Source organism: Leptonychotes weddellii, chromosome 1 (assembly GCF_054177405.1).
Source record: "Leptonychotes weddellii isolate Sample4059 chromosome 1, ASM5417740v2, whole genome shotgun sequence".
In the NCBI taxonomy this organism is placed as follows: Eukaryota; Metazoa; Chordata; class Mammalia; order Carnivora; family Phocidae; genus Leptonychotes; species Leptonychotes weddellii.
The window spans coordinates 16311185-16335634 of record NC_138369.1 but is presented as its reverse complement, the minus strand read 5'-3'; the positions used below and the strand labels follow the sequence as shown (position 1 = coordinate 16335634).

The window sequence follows — 24450 nt, the reverse complement described above, 5'->3', positions numbered from 1 at the left end:
ATCCCAGGACCCTGGGATCATGACCTGAGCTGAAGGCAGACGCTTAACCGACTGAGCCACTCAGGTGCCCCCAGAATCTAAATATTACATCATAAATCAAGCTATGGACTGCTAATAAAATATGTTCTATCCTCCTATTCAGTAAAGAAACTTTCATAACAATACAAAATCTATAAATCTGTAGTTTTTCTATGTCTGGAAGTCACATAAAAATATCAGAAAGTCAGGGCGCCTGGGTGGCTCAGATGGTTAAGCGTCTGCCTTTGGCTCAGGTCGTGATCCCAGGGTCCTGGGATTGAGTCCCCCATCGGGCTCCCTGCTCCTTGGGAGCCTGCTTCTCCCTCTGCCTCTCTCTCTCTGTCTCTCATGAATAAATAAATAAAATCTTTAAAATATATATATATATCAGAAAGTCAGATATCAAAGATGATTGAGTTTCATGATTATTGCTCATGTCCAAGGCGTTCAGTGGTATGAGATGAGTAAGAAAATAAAGACATACCGAGTTCATAAAGTATTATATATTTGTTCTGTAACATTCACTGTTCTTGTTTTATTCCAGTAAAACTATTGGCTATGTTATTATAATCAAGATTTTTCATATAATTACTGTCCTATTGGCAGTAATGATTTAAAGTGAAATATTATATTCAAAGAGCACAAAAATATAAATTAAATTAAATATATTTAAAAATTGAAAAGTATTGGGGCACCTGGGTGGCTCAGTCGGTTAAGCATCTGACTCTTGATTTCAGCTCAGGTCATGATCTCAGGGTTGTGAGATTGAGCCCTGCATCAGGCTCCCCGTTAAGATTCTCTCTCTCTCCCTCTGCCCCTCCCCACAGCCCCTCTCTAAATAAATAAATAAATAAAAACTGACATGTATTTAAAATATACTCCACAAAGCTATTTTAACAATAATCAAAATTAGTAAAATTAAAAGGCAAAATATACGTTACAAGTTACAATGAACTAATGTCATTAAAACTAAAACTTTATTTAACTTTTTGAAACTTTTATTCACTGTTAACTATTTTTATAGAAGTAAACCTTCCCAATTCACATTCACATCCTCTGTGAACTCTGAGGCAGGGTCACAACCTTCCTGCGCTTCCCCGGGGCCCAAATGGTGTCACCATGAGTGGATGTTTGGTGTTTGGGTCTGTCTCACACTGTGTCAGTGCTGAGTGTCAAATCCCCAGGGTTGGTGATGCCCATGTGTTCTTAGTCCATTTATTGTGAATTGATCGTTTGTGTGTTTGTGATACGATCTAAATGACAGGCCCCAGGCAGATGAGCAAAGAGCGGTAAGAGACCAGGCACAATACCCAGTACATGGTATTGGAATGCTTTGGAAAAAAAGAAAAGTCCAATGTCTATGCAACCACCCTAAATGTTAAATATTTAAACATGAAAAAAGAAACCCTAAGAGCCCTTTAGAGCACCTCCCTCAGGGTCACGACAGTATTGATTCTGGGTGAGGCAACCTCTTCTTCCTTCATGTGCTCCCCTGAATTATTTGCAGGGCAGGTCAGTCTGGGGAAAGGAGAGTCACATCAGAAATCCATTAATGTCCTTTTAGGGTCATCTCCCTGCCAGAGGTAGGGGGCTGGGGGAGAGTTTCCCCCAGAAATAGGCCCTAAGACAAGGATCCAAATACAAGTAGCTTATTTGAGAGGTGATGCCAAGAATCACCAGGAGGGGGGCGCCTGGGTGGCTCAGTTGGTTCAGCGTCCGACTGGGTCTCAGCTCAGGTCTTGATCTCAGGGTCGTGAGTTTAGCCCTGCATTGGACCCCACACTGGGCATGGAGCCTACTTAAAAAAGACTCAGCAGTAGGGTGTTGGGAGACAATTCTCCATGGTTCTCTCCCATTTCTGTATCCTTGCCTTTGGAGGAGATGACTCCCTGTCCAAACAATCCTTTCAAGGGTGATGATTATACCAAACAGCCTTAGAAAACAGAGACAGTATCTCCCTCTAGGGAAAAAGGCAGATTTCTTTCTTGTCCAGCACAGCAAAGACTGTAGCTCCCCCTGAGTCCAAGGTTGGCAAGTTTGCTGGCAGCCTATTATAAAACATTCAGGCCCCTGACCCCAGGGCTCCTCTCCTGTAATGCAAACCCACTGCATGTGCACGCACCATCTGGCGCTTCCTGGGTCACCCTGCGGGAACTGGGGTTCAGGGAAGTGGTGCAACAAAATGCTGATCCTGCTGTTACTGTAACAAACTGATCCTTATTTCTGAACCATGAGTCTAGTGCCTTCTGCCAGCAGCCTTGGGAATATAAGGGGCTAACTTGTTAGCCTGCGAGTTGGGCAAAATCTCAGAGCCTTCCCAGTTCCTGATGTAGAGGAGAGGGGAGGTGAGGCAGGAAGGAAAGGATACTTATTAGCCAGGTGTGTTAATGAGTGGGTTCCCTCTGTGGGCCACTGAGGCACAGTCCTCAGCTGAGAGATGGAGTAGAACACACCTCACTGTTGCCCCAGCAAGGAGTGGGGAAGTGGGGGTGTGTAGCCAATGCCCACCTTCCCTGGCTTAGGGCTGCTCCAGGGGATGGGCTTTCAGCCACTTACCAAGCTGCCCTGTGCATCAGAGAAGGCCTCAGGCTGAGCATGGCAGCTACTGTGTGGGAACTTCAGTGGGAGAGGATCTGACTCCACCGGGGGCTCCAAGGGAGCAGGGCCTTATCTGAATACTGGCCATCCCCAGTGCCCCGCATGGTGCTGAGCAGACTGCCGTCAAGTGCAGGCCATGTGGCCCAAGGACAAGGGCCTGTTTACTTGCCTCTGTCCTCCACTAGGCCGTGAGCTCCCTATGGACAGCATCTGTGTCAATTTTTCCTTCATCCTCTGGTACCAAGGGTAGGCCTGACAGCAAACATTCACTGAAGGTTTGTTACACAAATGATGCAAATAAAGAAGCTTCTAAAATAAATGAGCAGGGGCGCTTGGGTGGCTCAGTCGGTTAAGCATCTGCCTTTGGCTCAGGTCTTGATCTCAGGGTCCTGGGATCGAGCCCCGCATCGGGCTCCTTGCTCAACAGGGAGTCTGCTTCTCCCTCTCTCCCCGCCCATTCTCCCTCTCTCTCTCATAAATAAATAAAATCTTCTTAAAAAATTAATAAAATAGGGGCGCCTGGGTGGCTCAGTCATTGGGCGTCTGCCTTCGGCTCTGGTTATTAACCCCGGGGTCCTGGGATCGAGCCCCGCATCCGGCTCCCTGCTCAGCAGGGAGTCTGCTTCTCTCTCTCCCATTCCCCCTGCTTGTGTTCTCTCTCTCTCGCTGTGTCTCTCTCTGTTAAATAAATAAATAAAATCTTTTTAAAAAATTAATAAGATAAAATAAACGAGCAAAGCGGAGTCAGCCAGGAGTAGATGGAGCCATCCTTAACTAGAGAAAGACTGTCTCTCTCTCCAAAATCCAAGCAAGTACACTTGATAGGGAGGCACCAGAGGCATCAATCCCTGTGTGGGAAACAAGACACAAGTGCTCTAGCCATCACTATGTTTCAGTATTATATTGAAGATGTTAGCCAAGCCAAAAGACAAGGAAAATAAATAAGAGCTATAAATATTAGAAAGGAAAAGGCAAATATGTCATTATTTTCAGTAGTAAAACATCAATGTAGAAAATCGAAGAGACGCTACCCTATGATCTCACTCATGTGGAATTTAAGAAAGAAAACAGATGAACATACGGGAAGGAGGAAAAGAAAAGAGGGAGAGAGGGAAACAAACCATAAGAAACTCTTAACGACAGAGAACAAACTGAAGGTTGCTGGGGGGAAGTGGGCGGGGGATGAGCTAGATGGGTGACAGGCATTAAGGAGGGCACTTGTGATGAGCACTGGGGGTTGTAGTATGTAAGTGATGAATCACTGAATTCTACTCCAGAAACCAATATCGCATTGTATATTTAACTAAAATTTAATTTAAAAAAAATCCAAGAGAAGCAACAAACAACAGATCTAAGAGAAACCAAGAAGTGGCCAGTTATAAGAAATCTACAGAATATACAGAATATACAGAAATTAACTTTCCCATGCATCAGCAAGAACCAGTTAGGCCATCCCCCTGTATAATAAATAACAACGAACACTGTATAATAGATAAGCAGCAAAGCTAACTTTTCATGAGGGGCATGGGCCTCCAAGAGCCAGGGGAGGAAATGAGGCGTGAGAAACTGAAAACCACCTTCCTCTTGACTGTGAGTTTTACCCCCTCTACCCCCCAGAACCCACCGAACTTTTTCCAGGGCCCCAAGCCAGGTGCACAGGCAAGATCCTGATGTCCTCCCCTGCGCTGGACCCTCTGCACGAGAGGCTGGACACAAGTCGGCCGTTCCAGAGGCTGGGCCAGCTGGGTCCATTCCCGGAGACCCAGCAAAGCCACCCGCTGTCGCCCTGGACAGAGTTCTTAGCTCTTAGGGGTGAGGAGGAGCGAGGACATGGCCAGGTGGCGATGGGGCCTGCAGCCTCGTGGGGCAAAGGCAGCCCCTCTGTCCCCTTCCCGAGACCAAGTGGAAGGGAAGAGCTCTGCAAAGGAGCAGAGAACTTGGTCCGGGGCCATTTAACGGAAGAACAGCACCCACCATACCTGAAGGCTCTGTACACGTCATCAGCCCCCACCCTTCATCTGGCCAAACACAGGCACAGGCCTAGCGCACCTCGGAGGGGCGCTCCGGACGCAGAGGAATAAACACAACCCGGAATGGCAAACTCAGAGGGGCCCATCTTGCCTCGAGTGCAGTGCCCCAGGCCTGCTCTGTCAGCCGGCAGTCTTCTCCTCCCTCAGAGGTCACACAGGGCCTTGCTGGCCGTTCAGAGAAGGAGCGGAGCTGGGGGCAGGTGATGCAGTTTCCTGTCCTAGCTCCAGGCCCATCTCCGCCACAGGCAAAGTCTGAAGGGCTGGGCTGGCCTGGGTGTGGCTCCCACTGTCCCTGCCTCAAGCACCCTCCACTGCCAGCCTAGGCCTCTAGACATCAATTTTATGTTTAGTAGGTGGGTGAACAGGAGGTGGAAGTAAGGGGAGAGACACTCAGGGGAATCCAGAGACAGGGGAACCTTCCATGGGGCCAGAGAAGGTGGAGGAAGCATTTAACTGGAATATGGAAGTCTGGATTTCATTCAGGGACTAGAGAGGGAGAGGGAGAGGCAGAGAGAGCATTCTAAGAATCTAGGACAGCCCAACCAGAGATGTGGTGTCTAGGAAACCCCTGGCAATGGTCCATAAAGCGGGAATACCCTGGGATTGGTCCTCAGGTGAGTTTGCTGGGAGAATCACTGATCTCATCTCCCAGTTTAATGCAGTGTGGTTGTCAGGGGGTGTCAAGCCCCAAGTGCCAGGTCAAAGAGGTTAGGGATGTAGGCAAGGCACCCGGGTCTGGCTCCCTCCCCTCCCAGATCTCCCCTAACTTGCTATGTGATCCTGGCTGAGGCATGGACCTTCTCTGGACTTCAGCTTTCTTTCCAATGAAATGGGGGCACAGAACTCAAGCTCCCATGGGCTCCCATGACTCAGAGACAGTGGTTGGACCTCCAAGACAGGGTGACACCCCCCACACACACGCACACAAGGTCCTGAGCTGGGTCCCAGAGCCTAGAACTCCCCCAACCATGGGAGGCCCTGCACGGACACCTGTGATCATGGACATGGACCCAAGTGCTCAAGTCCCGTACCTATGCACATGCACGTGCATGTGGGTCCCTGTGTAAGGGTGTACAGGTCTCTACAATGTGTGTGTATAAGGTGGCCTGGTTCCCCCAAAGCCTAAGGGCTCCCATGGTTCCCCATTGCTGACCAGAGAAAACCTAAGGACCCAGCCACGCACTGGAGGCCTGTCCAGAGTCCCTGTCCAAGTTCACGAGTTCCTCAATGATAGGCCCCACCTAAACCACCCCACCCCCTGGCTTGGTTTACAGTTGGTGCTCAGTGCTTACAGGTGAACAATGGGCCTGGCAATGGGAGGGGAGTGAGGACAGATAAGGACCTCAGTCACCCCTTCCCCAAGCTTGGGAGGTAGCCTCAGCCCTCAGTAACCTCAGAGAGGATGTTGGCGGGAAAAGAGGACTTGTCCCAGATGCTGCATCCTCACATGACCCTGAATTCCACCCCACCCAAGTGGCCCCAAGAGGAGGCTGAGGTATTGGGCTCTTGGCTGTGACTCAGCGGAAGGAAGGCAGGAAGGGGGGTGGTGCTGGGCCCTAGGGTTTTGCTTCTCATTTCTCTCTTTCCAAAGCATAGCATGTTCCCAGAAATGAAGGTACCCGGAACTACAGAAACCTCAGGCTTTCAGGGGCACTGGGTTCCCCAGTCCTCTCACCCCTGGAGACACCACCATAGGACCCAGGGAAGCCCCTAGTCCCTGTCCCCTGCTTGGAGGCTTCTTCCCGGCCCCAGAACCAGGGACTGAGTACCTGGAAGGTCCACACAGGAGCCAAGAGGGGATTGTGGATTCCTGAGACTTTTCAGGAGCATGTGGCCCAGATTCACTTGCTGAAAGAGATGCTAGGCGAAAGGAGGCTCTGGGAATCTCTAGGATGTGTAGGGATAGACCAGCCAGGGCGGGCTTCCCAGGAGAGGCAGAGGTGGAGGCTGCCGTCACCAAGAACCCAAAGGAGCCCCGTGAGTTCCCTCCCCCGTCCCTTCCCCTTCCTCCTTTCCTTCTCTTCCCTTCCTCCTTTCCTTTCCTTCCTCTTGCTTTCCCTCTCTGTTCTTTTCATATTTTTAGTTATTATAAAGAGCCCAATTTAAAAAAACACACACAGGGACCCCCGGGTGGCTCAATCGGTTAAGCGTCTGCCTTCAGCTCAGGTCATGATCAAGTCCCACATCGGGCTCCCTGCTCAGCTGGAGCCTGCTTCTCCCTCTGCCTGCCGCTCCCCCTGCCTGTGCTCGCTCTCTCTGACAAATACAAATAAAATCTTTTTAAAAAATAAAATAAAAAACCACACACAGACTCAAATGGACATAACACCAAATTATGACACATGTGTCCAGAGAACTGGGTTTGTGCTGAGCTTGAAATAAGACTTCTCCTGCTGGCCCTGTGAATGAAAGAGACTGCAAGGTGGCCTTCAGAAACACTGCCACCACTTGTAACCACTTATCTGTGACAGTCGGGGGTCACATGGTCCTGTGTTACTGAAATCAAACACAGAGAGAAACTGATCTCTGAGGCTGACATAAGATGGTGGTTTCTATCCCAGCCCCCAGTTCAAACGTGTGTTCCCTGCTGGGTTTTTTGGTTTGTTTTTTTTTAAGATTTATTTGAGAGAGAGAGAGAGAGCGCGCGAGCAGGGGAGCGGCAGGCAGAGGGAGAGGGAGAAGCAGGCCTCCCACCGAGCAGGGAGCCCGACACGGGACTCAATCCCAGGATCGACTGAGCCACCCAGGCACCCCCACTGCTATTCTTGATGGACTTAATGCTAAGAAGATGTTGAGAATGTGAACTTTAAAAATAAATTTATGTTTGGGGCGCCTGGGTGGCTCAGTTGGTTAAGCGTCTGCCTTCGGCTCAGGTCATAATCCCAGGGTCCTGGGATCGAGCCCTGCATCGGGCTCCCCGCTCAGCGGGGAGTCTGCTTCTCCCTCTCCCTCTGCTGCTCCCCCTGCTTGTGTGCTCTCTGTCAAATAAATAAATAAATCTTTTAATAATAATAATAATAAATTTATGTTTAAGATACTACTTTTTATCTTTGTAAAAATACATTTTTGAGTTCCACCTGAACTTGGTTTGAAAGAACAAGCCCCGTGGCTCTAAGTGGCTGGGCAGAACGAGGAAGAGAAGGCGGACTTCTGTGCAGGCAGAGAGAGGGATGTGTAGTCAGTTCTTGAGCTGTGGAACGCCTTCAAGAAGGGTGGTAGGCACATCCACCTGGCGCCTCTTTCCAGAACCCCCCAGGCCTAGGGACCTAAAACGCCTTGCCTGCCACAGCAGGCTTCATCCGCCTCATGCTGAGATGGGACTCACTTTCCTCCAGCCGAGAAGCAGAGTCCGAGGTCTGTCAGTCCCACCCCACGGCCAGAGGACATCGGTCTCCTTTCAGTTGCAGCTGCTCTCACTGCCCTCCCCTGCCCTGCATGCAGGGCCCTTCGCCTGGTTCCTCTCCTGCTTAGCAGAAAGCTGTGCACCTGGGAGGGAAGGCAGCTTACTCTACACCTGGTGCTTCTGGATGATTCGCCACTTCCCCTTTGCCTGGAAGCTCCGGTGAGCCCTGCCGCTCCCCCACCCGCAGGTATTGAAGCCTCTCTGGGAATTGATGCCCTGGGCTGTAGTCAGCCCCCAGGGCCTGCTCACCACCTCCCCCCACCCACCCCCACCCCGGGCCCCCAGCTGGGACATCAGAGGACTAGGTTCAAACCCCACCATGGCCACTTCCTGGTTGTGTGACGTTGGGCCACTTAAGCCTTAGTCTCTTTACCTGTCTAGCGGCCAAGGACGCCATTCCTGATGTGCAGACAGGATTTATACCAGGGTGTGCAGCACCTGGTCCGAGCTGGCACGTGGAGATGCCAGGTTACTGTTGCTGGCCGTGTTCAGGCGTGGGAGAGTGGTCTTCCCAATTTCACTTCAAGGGCTGCCTCTGACCTCTGCCCCCACTGGTCGCATCTGGATCTCCCAACACCTGTCCATTGCCCGACACTGCCTCTGAGATGTCCTGATGGCATCCCACACTCTTAAGCTGACTATCTGAACTCCCCCACTCCCCAGTTTATGGTGGCTCCAGGCACCCCAGGCTCCAGTCAGAGTCACGGGCCCCATTGTGGTCCTGGCCACCCCCTCCTCCATCCAGCCGCTCAGCAATGGCTGAGCTACCATGAGGAGCAACCTTAGGAGCTACCTGAAGAGCCATATGAAAGAGTCACACCATCCAAGTAAATGACCACAGGCCCTTGGCAGCAATGGAGGCCGAGAGCACTGCACCAGGAGTCAGGAGGCAAGTGCTATGCGACCCTGAGTAACCTCCTTCCTTCTGTTTAGAAGGAGGGAGGATCAGGGAGTAGACATGAGTCTTGCTACAATCCACCCCATCTATTACGATCAGGCCCCTCTGGGCTTCGTCCAAAGCATATCAGGAGAATCCACATTCTCATGAGGCACACCAGCCCATGTCTGGCCTCCCAGCAGCTCTCCCAGCAGCTCTCCCTGCAGCTCCTGAGTTAGGACTGTGGCTTCAGGAGCCCCAGGCCTTGGCCAGGTGGGATGGTGCCTCCAGAGCCCCTGAGTCCCCTTCATCTGTAGTGGAATCTTGGTCCTAGCCTGGACAGGGACAGGGTCAAGGACTCTCGTTTGTCACTTCAGCTTTGGGAACCACAGGCTGAAAATCCCAGGAACGACTTAACTCTATCTGAGCCCAGTCCAGGCCTGTAGCAGGAGCTGAGCACTGGCTGGTGGCTGGAAGAAGCCGAACCCTCCACAGCTTACATGGAGGGGTCAGGTCCATCAGCTTGAGGTCAGGGACTGCTGTACCCATTTCACAGATATGGTATCTGCAACCCAGAGAGTTCACATACTCAAGAGGTGCTGGGCCAGCCACGTGACTCCACGGGGGCCAAGACCAGGCTCAGATCCAGTCTCTGCGATCCTCTCTGAAGGCCACCATAGATGAACTGTGGAAACCAGCCTTGCTTCCCCTCCCTTGATCACAGTCCCATTCCCTAGCTGCCCCTGTGCCAGGTTAGCCTCTCCAGAGCCCACTCTGAGCACTCTTCTAGTCTTTTCGCTGCAAGGGCCAGCTCTCTACCGTATGTGAGACCTGTGGATGGGGGGGCCTGGGCAGCCTAGGTCTCCAGATGGAGCAGGGTTCCCCACCCCCCACCCGGGCACTGCAGCCACCCCAGCTCTCCGAGCAGAGGTATTCAAGGCAATCTATCATGCACCTCAAACTCCCTCCAGCCCATGGCCATTGCCAAAACCACTTCCATTTGTAGGTATCTGTCAGAGCAGCGCTTCACTTCAGGTACTACCATCTGTAGTAGTTTCCTGTTGCTGCTATAACACTTTACCACAAATCCAGCGGCTTCAAACAACACAAACTTATCATCTTACAGTTCTGGAGGTCAGAAATCCAAAATTAGCTTTACTAGGTGAAAACCAAGGTACTGGCAGGATTCTGTTCTTTCTTGAGGCTCTAGGGGGGAATCCATTTCTTCGCCCTTGCCAGTGTCTGGCGGCTGTCTGCATTCCTTGGCTCACGGCCCTTTCCCCCGGCTGCCCCTGACGTCTGCTTCCCTCGCATCTCCTCTCACTGACAGTCCGGCCCCGCCTCTTCTAAGGACACTTGTTGATTACAACTGAGCCCATTTGAATAATCCAGGCTAATCTTTCCATCTCAAGATCCTTAACTTAGTCACACCCACGAAGTTCCTTTTGCCGTGTAAGGCAACACATTCACAGGGTTGGGGGATTTAGGACACAGGCATCTTTGGGGCCATTTTTCGATCTGCCACAGGAGGGGTAGGGTTGCTTTGACAGTCCCCAGCTCTGTCCAGAGGGCTGATCCAGGACTGAGGATCAGGCCTCTATTAGTGACAAGGGATCAGGCCGTTCTTCTGGCCAAGACTCTGGCTGGGGGCTGGCTGGAGCCCAGAGCTCCAGGAAACCTGGCGCCTGCCCCTGCTGCCGCCAAGGACAGCCTGTACTCCTGGCGCAGCCGCTGCGCACAGATCAGGTGCACTTGAGCCCATTAGCAGCCATGGCTCAACTGGGACAGCTGCCTAGCTCGGCCGGGCCCTCATGGCTTCTTCTCCCTACTGGCCAGAGTATGCAAAAGCTGCTGTCAGGTCAGACGTGAGCCACACAGGAAGTCCCAGCTTCATTCTAGAAAACACATACGTTGCTGGTTTATTAGTGGATATTACTGACCGTGGGGCCCCGGAGAGATGAGGGAGGTTTCCAAATACATGGGGCAGACTGTCACTGGTGTTGGCTAGGGGCTGGCGGTGAGAATAGAGAGGTCAGGGCAGGCGTTCTGGAGGAGGCAGCTTCTGGGTTGCAGCCTGAAGGAGGGGACCGTTTGGACTGGCGGGGGTGGGCAAGGCACTCCTGACGAAAGGCACTGCTGGGTGAAGGGAAGGAATTGTGTTTAGGGAATGGAGAGTCCTGCAGGGAGGCTGCAGTCCAGGGCAGCGGACTGAAGAATCCAGAAGTGGACAGGGAAGGACATGCTGGCCTGAAAAGGTTAAATCAGTTCTCAAAGCCTGTTGAGCAGTGGAACCCGCTGTTCTGAGGGAAGCTTACTCAGAGCACTGACGGGGCTTCGAAAGGGTCTGCAAGGCCTTTCCCATAGCCATCCTCCCCCACCTCTTCAGACCTGGACTCTGTAGGATACAGTGACCACACTCATGTCATGAGGAAACAGCCAAGGGTTTAGGGCATGGATTGGCAGCAGTTAATGGCCCAGGGTCCAGCTACAGGCAGGTGGTAGAAAAGGGTTTGGGAGGCACATTTCAATAGAGCAGCTAGATGGGCCCCCACAGAGAAACCCATGGGCAGCTAGGACAAGCATCCAACTGTGAGGTAAAGCCTCAGCTTCCTCAACTGTCAGCAGAGGGGATGGAGTTGCTTTCAGAGTACATCAGTCAAGGACTCCTACGCCCCCTGCCCATGCTTAGGGCTTGGCTGAAGGAGGCTGGGTAGGCAATAGGCACATCCCTCAAGACCTCAGGGGCCTGACAAGCCTGGACTCTACCATCAGCTCCGTGACACATGCTAGAGGGGGTAATTCATCTCTTGCTCTGGCCCCAGGAAGGTGGGAAGACAGGGCAGGTGAGCCTGGCTTTCCCCAGGGAGAGCCATTGGCTATTGTGGCCTGGACCTCAGAGCATTCAAGCCCTGTGAGGAGGGACAGGAGGGGCCTCACGGTTTTCTGGGAAGGGCTGTCCCCAAAAGTGGCTCCCGCTTCAGTGACCCCAGCTGTCCCTACACTGTTACTCTCCTCATGTTACCTTAAGGTGCCATATCTACATGTTTGCCAAGACATTTCCTCAGTGATGGGTCTGAGGCCAGGAGGGTGAGACCATCAGGGAAGCCAGCACTGGCTGAGGTGTGGCCCAGGCTGTGGGACAAAGGGCAACAGACTGCTGGCTCAGGGCAGTTGCCCTGAGATGCTGCCGAAGACAGCAAGAGCCAAAGGGCACGGGCAGGAGGAAAAGGGCAGTATCGGTAAGGCCCTACGCAGGCAGAGGTCTGAGAGCACAAGGGGCTCCAAAAGCCAGGAGCCTCACTCTGGCTCTGCCCTACAACACCCTCCCAGGTTCCTTCCAGATAGCCATGACAGGGAGTCCCTGCTCCTCCTCAAAGGAGTCCACGCAGCTGGGGCTGGGCGAGGGGCAGGATACTGGAGCCCTGGGAGCCACCGTGTGGCCCCTGCTAAGGCACATGTGACCCCCAGCCACAGTGCGTGTGGCGGGGGGTGGTCAGTCAGGCCAGGTATGACCCCAGCAGTGTAGACTCCCAAAGGCAGGGACCTTACTTCCCATCTCCACTTGGCTAGCTCCCACCACGGGATGTGAGGCCCCACCTTCTCTTGGGGAGTGCCTGCCGGGAGAGTGAGCATTCAGATGCCAGCTACCCACGCCACCTGGCTGACTGAGAGTCAAAGGAGGCTGCTACCTTGCGCTGCCCTTGGAACCAGGAGAGAAAGGAGCTGCCTGAGGTCCCGGTGGAGACACAGCCCTGGAAACCAGCAGCCTGGCCCCAGCTGAGGATGCCACCCACTAGACCACACTGCCTCTGGCCACCGCACCACCAGATCAGGCCCTTCAAAGTGCCAGTGGGTGATATGAGGAATTTGAGAAACAAGACAGAGGATCATAGAGGAAGGGAGGGGAGAATGAAACAAGACAAAACCAGAGAGGAAGACAAACCATAAGAGACTCTTAATCTTGGGAAACAAACTGAGGGTTGCTGGAGTGGTGGGGGGTGGGAGGGATGAGGTGGCTGGGTGATGGACATTGGGGAGGGTATGTGCTATGGTGAGCGCTGTGAATTGTGTAAGACTGATGAATCACAGACCTGTACCCCTGAAATAAATAATACATTATATAATAATAATTTTTTAAAAAGGCAAAAAACAAACAAAACAAAAAAACAAGAAAAAGAAAGTGCCAGTGGGGTAAGCCAGCTCGGTCTGCCATGTTCCTCAGAACCCAACCTGATGCAGGGTCACATCAGCACCTGCCAACTTGGAGGTTTCCTGCCGCTATGGGCAGGAGGGCTGGGCTTCTAGGCTCCGGGAGGCCACACATCTGCACAGACCAGAGCAGGGGTGGAGGTCACAACCAGGTGCCCGCTCTTGTGGGCTTCTCGCTCTCCCCAGCCCCAACCAGGGACAGAGGAATGATCTGAAACTCCAAGGTCAATTTGGAAGGAATGTTTTAACCAAAAGCTACGATAATAAAAAGTAAACATAAACCCTGCTCACTCCTCACTGACACAAACCTTCCATTAAATAAACGTGGATGTGTGATACCAGAACAGTGCAGGCCCTCAGCCCACTCCCCTCCAGCAAGCAGGCAGCCATCTCTGAGCTGAAGCTCAGATGACATTCCTGTGCTCAGAGCCTAGGCCCAGTCAGGGAAGTGTGTGAGAGCACACCCAGGGCAGTGGAGGGCTAAGTCAACCCCCAGGAGTGAGCTGCTCAGTGCCAAGGCCCCTGGCATCCAAGGCCCAGGAGGGGCACCCATGTGCCTTTTTCCACACCATGCTCCCACACCCCCACTAGGTAGGAGACTGATGGCCAGCCCTGCTGGGGTAGGAGGAAGCTCCTACCCCCAGCACTGCCTGGGGACAAGGGGTCAGGCGACCCACAAATCACAGTGATCACATTAGATCACTACTTGTTGGTCTCTCGACACTTTATTGGCCCTATCTCCCAACATCCCCAAGGCAATTCCACCCACAGAGACATTGAGCAACCTGCCCTTGGCAACGCTGATGGGATGGAACCAGACCAGGAACCTGGGTCTGCTCAGCTCTGGGCCAAACTATGGATGCCCTTGTTCTGTGCCACCCCAGGAAAGACATCCCCACCCTTGCTTCTACCCCCAAGTCTCCTAGAACATAAAAAAATGTAGAATCACAGAATCATGGGAAATGTCATAAGCATCTGGGTTCTGGAAGGTACCATCACCTCCCTCCAAGTAGCTCTCCAGGGAGAACTATCAGCCAGGCACTCTGGCAGGCTGGGGCCCTGGCCAGGCATCTGCGGGGCAGCCACGCTGTCGCCCAGACTTCCGGATATGCAGGAACCGGGGCCTAAGGAGACAGGGACAAGAGGCCAGTTACTTACTGCCTGGGTCCCAGGGGATGCGCAGAGAGTGGGACCGGTACACTCTCCCTACAGTCCTACAGCCAGAGCTGTGGATAGCCTGGGTAGAAAGACCGGTGTGGTGGTGGGGGTAGGGGTGGGTAGAGCTCACCTCCCACAGAAGTCCCTGCGCACAGCCACGAGATCAAGGAACAGGTTAGGCCGGCTCTGAAGCCAGCTGCCAACAAGCTCTGGGTGTCTTGGGTCCACTTCTAAGAAAATGCTCCTACATGGGGGAGAAATGGGTCAGCTCAACCAGGCAGGGCTGGGACCTGTACTTCTGCGTTGCCTGGGCTGGGAGGGGTGGGGTAAGAATGACTGTTACGGCAGGCCCAGTACACACTGGGACAGACCCAGGAGACCTGCCCTATCCATACCCAGAGTCCTTCAGGAGCCAAGGTGCCAGGGCCAAGATGTGGGTAATGATGTCCATGCCCTCCTCCCCACCATCCAGGGCTAGTGGGTCTTCATAGCTGAAGGGGAAACAGAGGAAGGTTAGAGCCTCTGAAAAGTGTGGAAGAGCGGAGCAGGGCCCTCCACAAAGGGACCCCGTGGAACTTACACTCTCAGCCTCAGAAAATCTGAGGACTCAGAAGAGAGGCCCCCCAAATGGCAGCTCTGATTCTCTTACCTCCTACAGGTAGCACCCCACCAGGCAGTGCTGGGCTGCTCAGTGAATCCCACTGACGGATATAGCAGGGCATGAGGGTCTCCCCACAATAAGGCTGCTCCTATGCTTGGTCTGGGGAGGCCTGTAGCTGGCCCAAACCACTCCTGAAAACCTGGAAAAGGGGAGCCAGCACCCTGACCCACATTACCGCTGCCTTGTCCAAGGACTTCTGGACTACCCCTGGTTCTCAGATCGTTTGAGAACAGGATGGTTCAGTGCAAAGCCTGGAGTAGGGTCTTAGTCCCCGCTTTCCTGTTAAGCCCCCACATGACCTTGGACCAGGCATCTTTCCTCTCCGGGCCTCAATCTTCTGTAAAATGATGTACCCATCTGAGCACCTTCTATGTAATTCTATACCACATCTGATACATGAGTCATTGCTAGGTCCTCCCCGTGGCCCTGCAAAGGTCTACCACTACCCTTTCAAAGGTCAGGCTCAGAGAGGTTCTGTGATTATCCAGTGGTCTTCAGTGGGAAGGCAGAAGCTGAACCAAGTAGGTCTGTGGGCTCCAGAATGAGCCTTTCTTTCAACATCGCTGCCCCTTTCAGTCCCTTCTCCCTCCCTGTACCTCCCAATGGTGTAGTCCCCCAGGGCAGACACATCCTACTAGGCCCTCCCAGGCCCGGCCTCCCTCCCACCACACCCTGCACCTGCGGATCTCAGGGGCCAGCTGCTCCATGTCTTGGTGGAAGATGTAGGGAGGGTTGCTGATGACCAGGTCCATGGGGCCCCAGGGCAGGAGGTGCGCCCAGCTCCCCTCTACAGTCAAAGGGAACACAACGCAGAGAATGGGTGGTAGCTCTACCTGCCACCAGGTCCCTTGGGTAGTCCCTCTCCCCAGGCCACACCCTGGGCCTATCTCTGGACCTGATAACCCAGGCTTGCAGATTAGTGCCCAGGGTCCCCAGCCAGCAGACTGGTCAGGAGCGTGTATACTCTGACATGGCAGCTCTTCACCTAGAATATCCTTGCCCTCTCTTCTTCCTGTCAAAAACCTCCTCGGGCGCCTGGGTGGCTCAGATGGTTAAGCGTCTGCCTTCGGCTCAGGTCATGATCCCAGGGTCCTGGGATCGAGTCCCGCATCGGGCTCCCTGCTCCTTGGGAGCCTGCTTCTCCCTCTGCCTCTCTCTCTCTCTGTCTCTCATGAATAAATAAATAAAATCTTTAAAAAAAAAAACAAACCTCCTCAATAAGCAAAACTCAGCTCAAGTGCCACCTTCAGGAAGCCCTCTCTGATTGCTTGGGCAAAGCAAGAGCCTCTGTCCTCTGCAGCCCCACTGGCCCAGCCATGCACTGCCTCCTAGCCAATATGGACTGAGTGTATGGAGGACATGCCTGGTTTCAGTCAATTCCTGGCAACTCTGTTTCCTGGTTCCATCCAGATGCCATGTGCTACACCAGGTGTACCGCACTCTAGGGATGGCACTTATGAGGCTCAAAGATCCTGTGGATACGTAATGCAGCCAGAACCCGAGCCAGAACCCAAGGACACTCTGCAAAGGTGTGGCTGAGCTGTATGTACCGTGCCTGGGCCAGACACAGGGGCAGGGCAGGCAGTATTAAAGTATTTTGGTCCTAAAAGCTTTCTCTTGAGCTTCTGCTTATCTCTCAACAACAAGCAAGCCCTAGTTAAAAACTCATTAGTTATGGGGGGGTTCAGAAAGTAAGAAAGACCCTGTGGCCGGTCCCTGCATGGGTCAGGTCAGCCCACAAGGCAACAGGGACTTGCCTGTCCTCAGCAGGGATTGGTCTGAGATCCCCCGTACGTGTACGTGTGTGTGTGCACGCGTGCACGGGCATGTATAAATGAATGGTGGGGAAGCCCTCCTTCCATTTCTGCAGAGTGCCCATCCACCGAGCAGCACCAGTGCCCAGGATCCAGCCCCCCAGGGAAGACCAGTAGGGAAGATACCTAAGGTCACATCGAGGGGGACGATCCGAATTCTGTCCAGCAACCGAAGCCTGGAGAGATGGGAAGTGAAGTGAGCACCGGGAAGACTCCTACCCATGGTTACCAGGACTATGAGAATAAACCCTTCTTGGACTGATAGCTCTCTGGTGCCCACCGTCCTTCATAACCCTGTGGGGTCCATGCCAGGCCGCTCCACCCCACCTCCCCTTTCTTAGGAGTGGAAAGCAGACATCAGTGAGTAAGACATCTAAATAGGGATTGAGAAGACGCCCCAAAGCTGGACTTCCCCAATCCCGGCCCTTTTTACCCCTGTCCACCTACCTTTGAGCATTCTCCTGGGTCAGGCAGATGGCAGCTTCTCCTTTATCCACGGCAATGACTCGGCTCTGCCCCAAGAACAAACAAAGGGTACATAGGAGGCAGGGTGCCCAGAGAAGCCAGGCCTGGAGACCAGAGCTCCCCTCCATCCCCGTACCAGAGAGGAGGGAAATACCCAACAGCTGTCCCTTCTTTGTAGCCAGGGTCTGGCCAGACAAAAGGGGATGGGGGCTGTGACCATGATGGGCTGGGGGCAGCCCTGTCCTCCCACATCTGGCCATCTCCCATCAAGTGCTTCTAGCAGAGATGGGTGGGGGAAGATCAGTGGGAGGGACAGTGAGTGGCAGTCCCAGTCTACTCAGGGTGGGGCACAGGGATGCAGAGGGGGCTCACCTGGGGAAGCTGACTCAGCAGGCTGAGGGCGATGGCTCCCGATCCGCAGCCCACCTCCAGGATGAGGGGGCCACCTTGGGCTCCCACTGTACAGGGACTCTGGGCTACCTCCTCCAGCACCCATTCAACCAGCTCCTGTGAGGCAGAGGGGTCCGAATCAGAGTCAGTGCCAACCTGGCCCCCCTGGGGGTCTTGGTACAGAGGCCCAAGCACGGTTAGGCCCTGTGTGAAGGTAGCGGGGGTGGCTAAAGCCAGACTGATATTCATGTCAGGCCGTGGGCAGGTCACTCTGCCTCTCCATGCCTCAGATTCCCCATCTGTAAAACTGAGCAACTGAGGATAACCAACCTCATTGGGTGGCAGGGGGATTAAACAGAACCACACTCGTGAAACATAGATCCCATTCCCAGTATATGGTAAGTGTTCAATAAACCCCAGCGAGGCCCTTTACAGACAGCCTCCCATCTTGTGCTCATAGCAATGCTAAGAACCATACCTGATGGTCCCTGGCCACTTCCTCTGTGACTGGCCCTGCTTCCAGAGCTTTCCCTCCATTAATCTGTTGTATCCTCACAACCAGCCATTGAGGAAGCCAAGTCCCCTCCTGGAGCCCAACTTACAGCTCACGATTGCTAATTATCAGGAGCCGGAGTGTCCCCAGCTTCTTCATAGAGCTGAACTTAGGACGCTCCCAGGAAGGTTTCCAGGCCAAAAGGACATGGAATTCCCTTCATGGGGGTGGGGCACAGTAGGGAGAAGACAGTCCTGCCTGAGCCCCATATCCAAAGGGACTATGGTATACACAGGGCACAGGGTAAGTGGGCATGATGTGACAGGAGATGCCTGACTGCACCACACCTGTCTTGGGGGCCGGGGGACACTTCTAGACAGTGTCACTTTGGAAACAACAGGCTTTCAAGTCTTGTCCACCATCTGCCACCTGCAGAGACTGTGCATGGAAGCCAACAGAGGGTAGAGGTGAGGGTGGAGGGCTGCTGCCACCCAGAAGCCAACTGTTTCTAATGAGCAGTGGAGTGAGGGCCCAAGTAGCCAGGCATGGAGCCGGGGAAGGGCAGTGTGCTTCGTTCTCAAAGGCAGCCCTTAGGAGAGGTCGCTCTACTTGGGACTCCAGGATCCCAGGCAGGGCTGGCTCAGGGAATGGGCAGAGGGATCAGCAAGTGGGTGCTTCCCTCATCTATAAAGAGGTCCACCTCCTCCAGAAAGCCTTCCTCACTCGCTGCCAGGCTCTCTCTCATGGCTTTCCTCACCATTGAGTCTCAAGTCTAGGATGCGGTTTGCCTCTCCCACCAGACTGAAGGCTCCATGATGGGAAGACCGGGGATCCAACCCATCACAGTGTGTCCCAGAGGCAAGGTCTGACCCTCAGGGGGCCTCTTGGCTACTTCCCAAGGGCTTGGCAAGCTCTTGTGGGAAGCCACCCTGAGTCTCAGACCCCCCACCAGGTCCCCGCAAATCTCCAACGTCAACAGTCAGGCTCAGTGGCTCCAGATCGCTCAGACCCATTTTTCACTTAAGCTCCTCAGTGCTGAGTCCCAAAAGGCATTTCATCCTTCCAGGCCCCCCAATCCCCAGAGCAGAGAGCTCACCTGTCCCCAGGGTAGCAAGTCCAAGGCAGGTAGAACTTGGCCAGTGGGTCCAACCCTTTCTATTCCCCCCACCTGTTCCCACCAGCCCTGTACCAGGCACTAATGGAGACTTTAAGGGTGCTTGCAGCAATTTGGGCCCTCAGTGTTGGGACTGACATAGCGCAAGCAGCCTAAGGCTGTGGTGGAGACTGTGGTCTCAGTGCTGAGGCCACGTATGAGCGGCTGGTAGGAGAGCTGAGACTTGTCAGGGCTGTGAGCATCTCCTGGTTTCCTGGCCACAGACAGACCTACTCTGGTTGGAGAATGACCTCTTGGCCAGCCTCCTCACAAAGACACCCTTGACCTGAGAGACACACACCACATACATGAACAGCCACCCCGGGCAGCGTGTGAAGCTGAGAGACTGGGCCCTCACGGCCACCAGTACCCTCTGTTACACTCCAGAGGATCATCCTGGCTATGGGACCACCTGGGGTCTAAGGGTAGAGACCACCCACAAAAGTCCAAAAACTCTCCTCTTCACCAAGTGAAGAGCCTCCAGCCTCCATCAGTCTGAAACTGGTGGCTCTTTAGGGAAGGCTGAAAGCCAAGTGGTCACAGACCCAGGGCACCTCCTCCAGATGAATAAGGGAAGAATCCAAAACCATGATGGGATGGGGATAGGAGGGAATGTGGGGAACAGGGAGCTTTTGGCTCTGCTGGAGCCGCTGTCTCAGCAGGACCCTATACCCCCTCAAAAGGTCGGCCCAGGCCTCAGCAGGACCTGAGTGCTGTGAGCACCCTCCATTAGGATGCTCTGGGTGGGCAGCCCAAGGAGGGTGGCATTGCCTCCCTCAAGCCAATCACAGACAAGGCATTGAGCCTCTTACACCCCACAGAGCCTCACCTCGCCAGGCTGGATAGGAATGGTTCACACTCCCAGCCTTGGGTTTCCCACTGTACACACTGCCAGGCTGAGGATTGAGCCACCTTCCCACCCACAGGGAAAGCCCAACTCATCAGGCCACATGCCACCTACAGCTTCGCATTTCTGACTTCTGCCCCCGTCATCAGAAACTGCCCTTCAGTGGATGGAAAGAACACAGGCACCATGATCTCTTCCCTGCCCCCATTCTCCCTACTCCCTGCCACAGGCCACGTCCTCTCAAGTTCTTGGTAAAGCATCCCCCAGTGTGGCTTCACATTGGGGCAAACCTGGCAAGTTCTCAGAAATGTCTGTACAGTGAGGTGAGGACCTGGCCTCCCAACCACAGCCTCCCCCTCTGTCTTCCCTCCCCCTCCCCCTTGCAGCAGAGCTGCTCTCCTGGCCCAGACCCACACAGGAATGGCAGGGGAGGCCCCACATGGGAGCCGGAAGTCCACATCCGACATTCAGAACCCTGGAGCGCATGGCTGGTGCCGAGTCAGCTCTGAGGAGATTCAAAGGTCATCATGGTTGCTTCCCTCCCATGCCCTGACCCTTGACAGCCTCAGGAGACAGTGAGTGACCTCCCAGCAAGAGGTCAAAGGCTTGGGGAAGACACAGAGTAGCCTCCCAAGAGGCTACAGGTGGCAGGCCACATCCTGCTCTGGATCTCTGCACCCCATCCCAGCTCGTCCAATCCCAGATGGGGTAGCCCCAAGGGAGGTTTGGGGCCCTGACCCAGAGTCAGGAAGTCCGAACACTGCCCCCATTCTCCTCCCCTTGGCAGCCCTGTGACTTCAGGAAGTTCTCAGATTCCCTACTGTCCCTCCCAACACTGGGCTGTAAGGCAAGGACCTGGCTTCTCAACCACATGATGTGGAAGTGCATGGGGTCAGAGGGTTTCTCAGCTAGGGGAGAGAGGCTAGGAAAGTGAGGAAGGGCTCTGGGTCCCATTTTGGGCAGGTGAATGAAGGCTGATCTTTCCCAGGAATGGTTGTATGCCTGGGTACCTTTCGAGAAACACCCCTTCTCAGAACCTGGTGCCCTCTAGCTCGCCCATCAGCCCACACACAGCTCCATTCACCTGCTCTGCTCTCTGTCACTCCTTACAAGGTCAAGGGGAAGCCCAAGAAGGGCCACAGAAAGCATCTCTCCCAGAATAAGGGTGCCTCACCCAGGGACAGCATGCTGGGGCCACACAATCCCTAGTCCTAGTAATTTGAGGGACAGGAGGGGATTACCTGACCAGACAGTAGATCTAAGAGGACCGCCAAGTCACAGATTCCTTCCACAGCCTCCCTAGTCTGAAGGCCCAACCCTCTTATCATCTGGGCCCAGAAAGGACAGTGACTTACCTGAGGTCACATAGCTGCACCAGGCCTCAGGGTGTCCAGCTGGAACCCTATCCACTTCACCCATGCCTCCTGAGGAGGAGGAGGGCATTTTCCCCCCATGGATTGGGTAGGCCAGGCCTGCATACTGGGGCAGTGGCCTGAGATGTGAGGACAGTCAAGGAGGCCAGCCGGAGACCCCTGCACTCTTGGCCCCACCTACCCCGCCAACCAGAAGACACCAGTAGGGAAGAGCAAGGCCTCTGAGAACCATAATCATGGGGTCCCAGCACCCCCTGGAGGAAGTCCGGGGCAAGACAGGTGCCCTAAACACCACCCTTAACTCCATCCGGCCCTGTCCTAGTTGCACACCTACCTCTGTTTCCGGGCGAGGGATGAACACTGGGGGGGCCATCTTCAGACTGAGTCCTTGAAAGTCCCACTCGCCAAGGATGTACTGCACAGGCATCCTGCAGAGGGGGCAGCTGGGCGATCAGTGCCAGAGCCTGGACCAACAGGACCATGACTGGGTTGAGAGATACCACTTGTGGGATACCAAAAATGTCAGGTAGGGTCATGCCTCCTGTGCCCCAGGACTCTGCGCCAAGCCAAGGCCTTCCCTCCCTCCCTTCTTCCTTTCTACTTGCGTGATCCCCCTCTCATCAATACCTCATAACAACACCTCCCCACTCATTGAATACTTTCCTCCTTCCTGACCATGAATTAGTCAGGCTGGGGGAAACCAGACACCTGTTCCCCACACAGAGCCCTAAGGTCTGGCCCATGGGTGCTCACCTTTGCAATCGGCGGCTACTCAGCTCCTGGATGCATTGTAGCTGCCAAGAGGTCAGGGGCTGGGTCCAAAGTACTGGTCTCAGGCTCTGAAACTGCCCCACAGAGAATGTGAGCAGCTGGCTCCCCAATCTAGGGGCCTGACCCAGGTTTATGTGGACAATGCCTGTGGGCCCAACACTGGCCACCTTGGTCATCCCTGGACCCCTACTGTCTGACACACACTGTAATAGTTCATTAGATGAATGAATAAGTATCTACCTAAGACAATCCTTCAGAAAATTCCCATCACTCTCAGCACTCTCAGTGGGGCAGAAAAGCCCAGATGTTCTTCCCCAGGGTCCTCCCTCCCCCCTCTTCTGCCCTCTTGACAACTCTGCACTTAACTGTTTTGGCTCCAAGGACATGAGCCACGATGTACTCACTGGATGCCTGGGCCTCAGGGATGCCCCTCTTCTCAAAGACTGCAGTCCAGTGGCTGACCAGCTCTGTGGCATTCAATGACCCAGCCAGAGGCAGATGGGGTTGCCATGAGCTGAAGGCCCAGCCCCTGGTGCCTCCCCTCCTCCCGGGGCCAGACAGGAGGGCCCAGAGCATTCGGCCCCCAAGCTCCATGTCTCCGGGAAAGACTCTCCTGAGTGCTCCCAGGTCCCTAAATCTTCCTTGTGATATCAGCTGCTGAAGATGATCACTGGCTCCAACCAGGTGGAGATGGTCACGGGCTCTGACTCCTCAAGGTGGCTTTGGCCCAGATGTGACTGCCACCCTGGGAGAGGAAGGAGAACCAGAAGAACAGATGAGCCTTATGTGACCCACTCCCCTCTGACCTGCTGCCTGAGAGAGGGCATGCTCTTGCTCTGCTACCTCCTTGACTCCATTTGACCTTCACCCACCTATTTGATTCTTCTTGTCTTGACCAGTTATGTTTTCTTCACGTTTTTAGCTGAAGTGGGCTGAAGCCAGAGCTCAGTCCCTGGCGATGCGTCCGGACCCAGGCTTGAGGGTTGAACAGATCTGTTCCCTCTAGTGTGTGTGACCTTGGGAAAATCATCATTTCTAAGTTCCAGTGTCCTCCTCCATGAAATGGGGAAAATAACACCAACTCCATAGCAAGCAGTACATTAGACAATGAATACCAAGGGCCTGAGAGCCAGCTCAACACACAGAAGGGACTCAGTGTTATATGCTCTTAACTAATATTACAAGACAGAGGAGGCTGCCTTTGCTTGGGGGGCTTGGCTTTTGACATTTTGCTTGTATTGTGACTGATATGTATGCTAAAACTCTCCGTCCCCACCCCCATTTGACCCATAATCCTAAACATCAGCATAAATTGCCAGGTTAAAAAAAAATGGACAATTTTTGTTAACTTTATATTTAAGATGTCACAAACAAGGTTTACCAGAAGGTTTAAAACCAATGGCTCCCTTTCCCTTAGCACAGACCAAGGTCCAAACTAGCATGTACTGAGCACCTGCTACGTGTCACATCTTCAAAAACAAGCTGGGAGGGAAAGGAGGCTCCAAGAGGGAAAGCGACTTGCCTAAGATCACCTAGCTAGAACTGTCCCAGGCAGGACACAACCCCAGGTCCTCCGGACTCCAGAGGCGGCTCTGTCCACTTGAGCGTTGCCCCAGGAAGAGCCGAGACCCGAAGTCAGGGATGCCGCTTCCCTGTCAGCTCTGCAAGGCATCGTTAATGACCCAGGCGAGGTCGCCTCTCCCCGAGCCTGTTTCTTCATCTACATAACGCGAGGTGGGGGCGGGGGGTCTCGAGGGTACTGCAGTCCAGGGGCCCCCGTCCCGGTTCCCATTTCTAGCGCATACCTGCCTGAAGAGTTATCCCGCCCGCCCTCCTGGCGGCAGACACTGCCGGGGCTCGGCTCCCGGATGTGCATGACCCGCGGTGCGCTCCCTCGGATGCCCTGCTTCCGGGGTCGGCGCGTCTGAGAAAGGGCTCGGGCGGATCCAGCAACCCCCCAGCTCCAGGGTTCCTAGCGCTCCCGGGTTCCAGCGGACTGCTGGGTAGGCTGTGAAAGCCACGCGGGTTACGCCTGCAGCCCCACGGGTGGGAGAGTGCGTGGATGTGTGGGAGGTTGCTCCCTCGGGGCCAGGGCCCTCGAGTCTTCCTGAAGGTCACGGAAGGGACATGGCTCCAGCCCGCGACGACTACGCGGAGCTGGCTTTTGGGTACCCGGCCGCGGGCGGTGTG

The 24450-nt window shown here is 54.1% G+C and overlaps 1 protein-coding gene across 11 annotated transcripts; it reads right to left on the bottom strand.

Moving 5' to 3' along the window:
• Positions 1-976: 976 nt before the first annotated feature.
• HEMK1 (HemK methyltransferase 1, mitochondrial release factors N(5)-glutamine) lies at positions 977-24174 on the bottom strand. Of its 11 annotated transcripts, none has more exons than XM_081818484.1 (13): positions 24066-24174; positions 23133-23276; positions 22627-23005; positions 22243-22334; positions 21824-21917; positions 17606-17740; positions 17216-17280; positions 16895-16944; positions 15633-15741; positions 14689-14784; positions 14424-14537; positions 14135-14259; positions 977-10821 (listed from the first exon to the last, which is right to left on the bottom strand). In XM_081818484.1, exons 3-12 carry the CDS (start codon positions 22852-22854, stop codon positions 14166-14168), a joined length of 1077 nt encoding a protein of 358 aa, XP_081674610.1. In that variant the 5' UTR covers positions 22855-23005; positions 23133-23276; positions 24066-24174; the 3' UTR covers positions 977-10821; positions 14135-14165. The 11 variants fall into 11 exon arrangements, with proteins under 11 accessions (XP_081674610.1, XP_030888260.2, XP_030888261.2 ...); XM_031032400.2 differs by lacking the exon at positions 977-10821 and adding an exon at positions 10828-13250; XM_031032401.2 differs by lacking the exon at positions 977-10821 and adding an exon at positions 10828-11059.
• Positions 24175-24450: the final 276 nt, after the last annotated feature.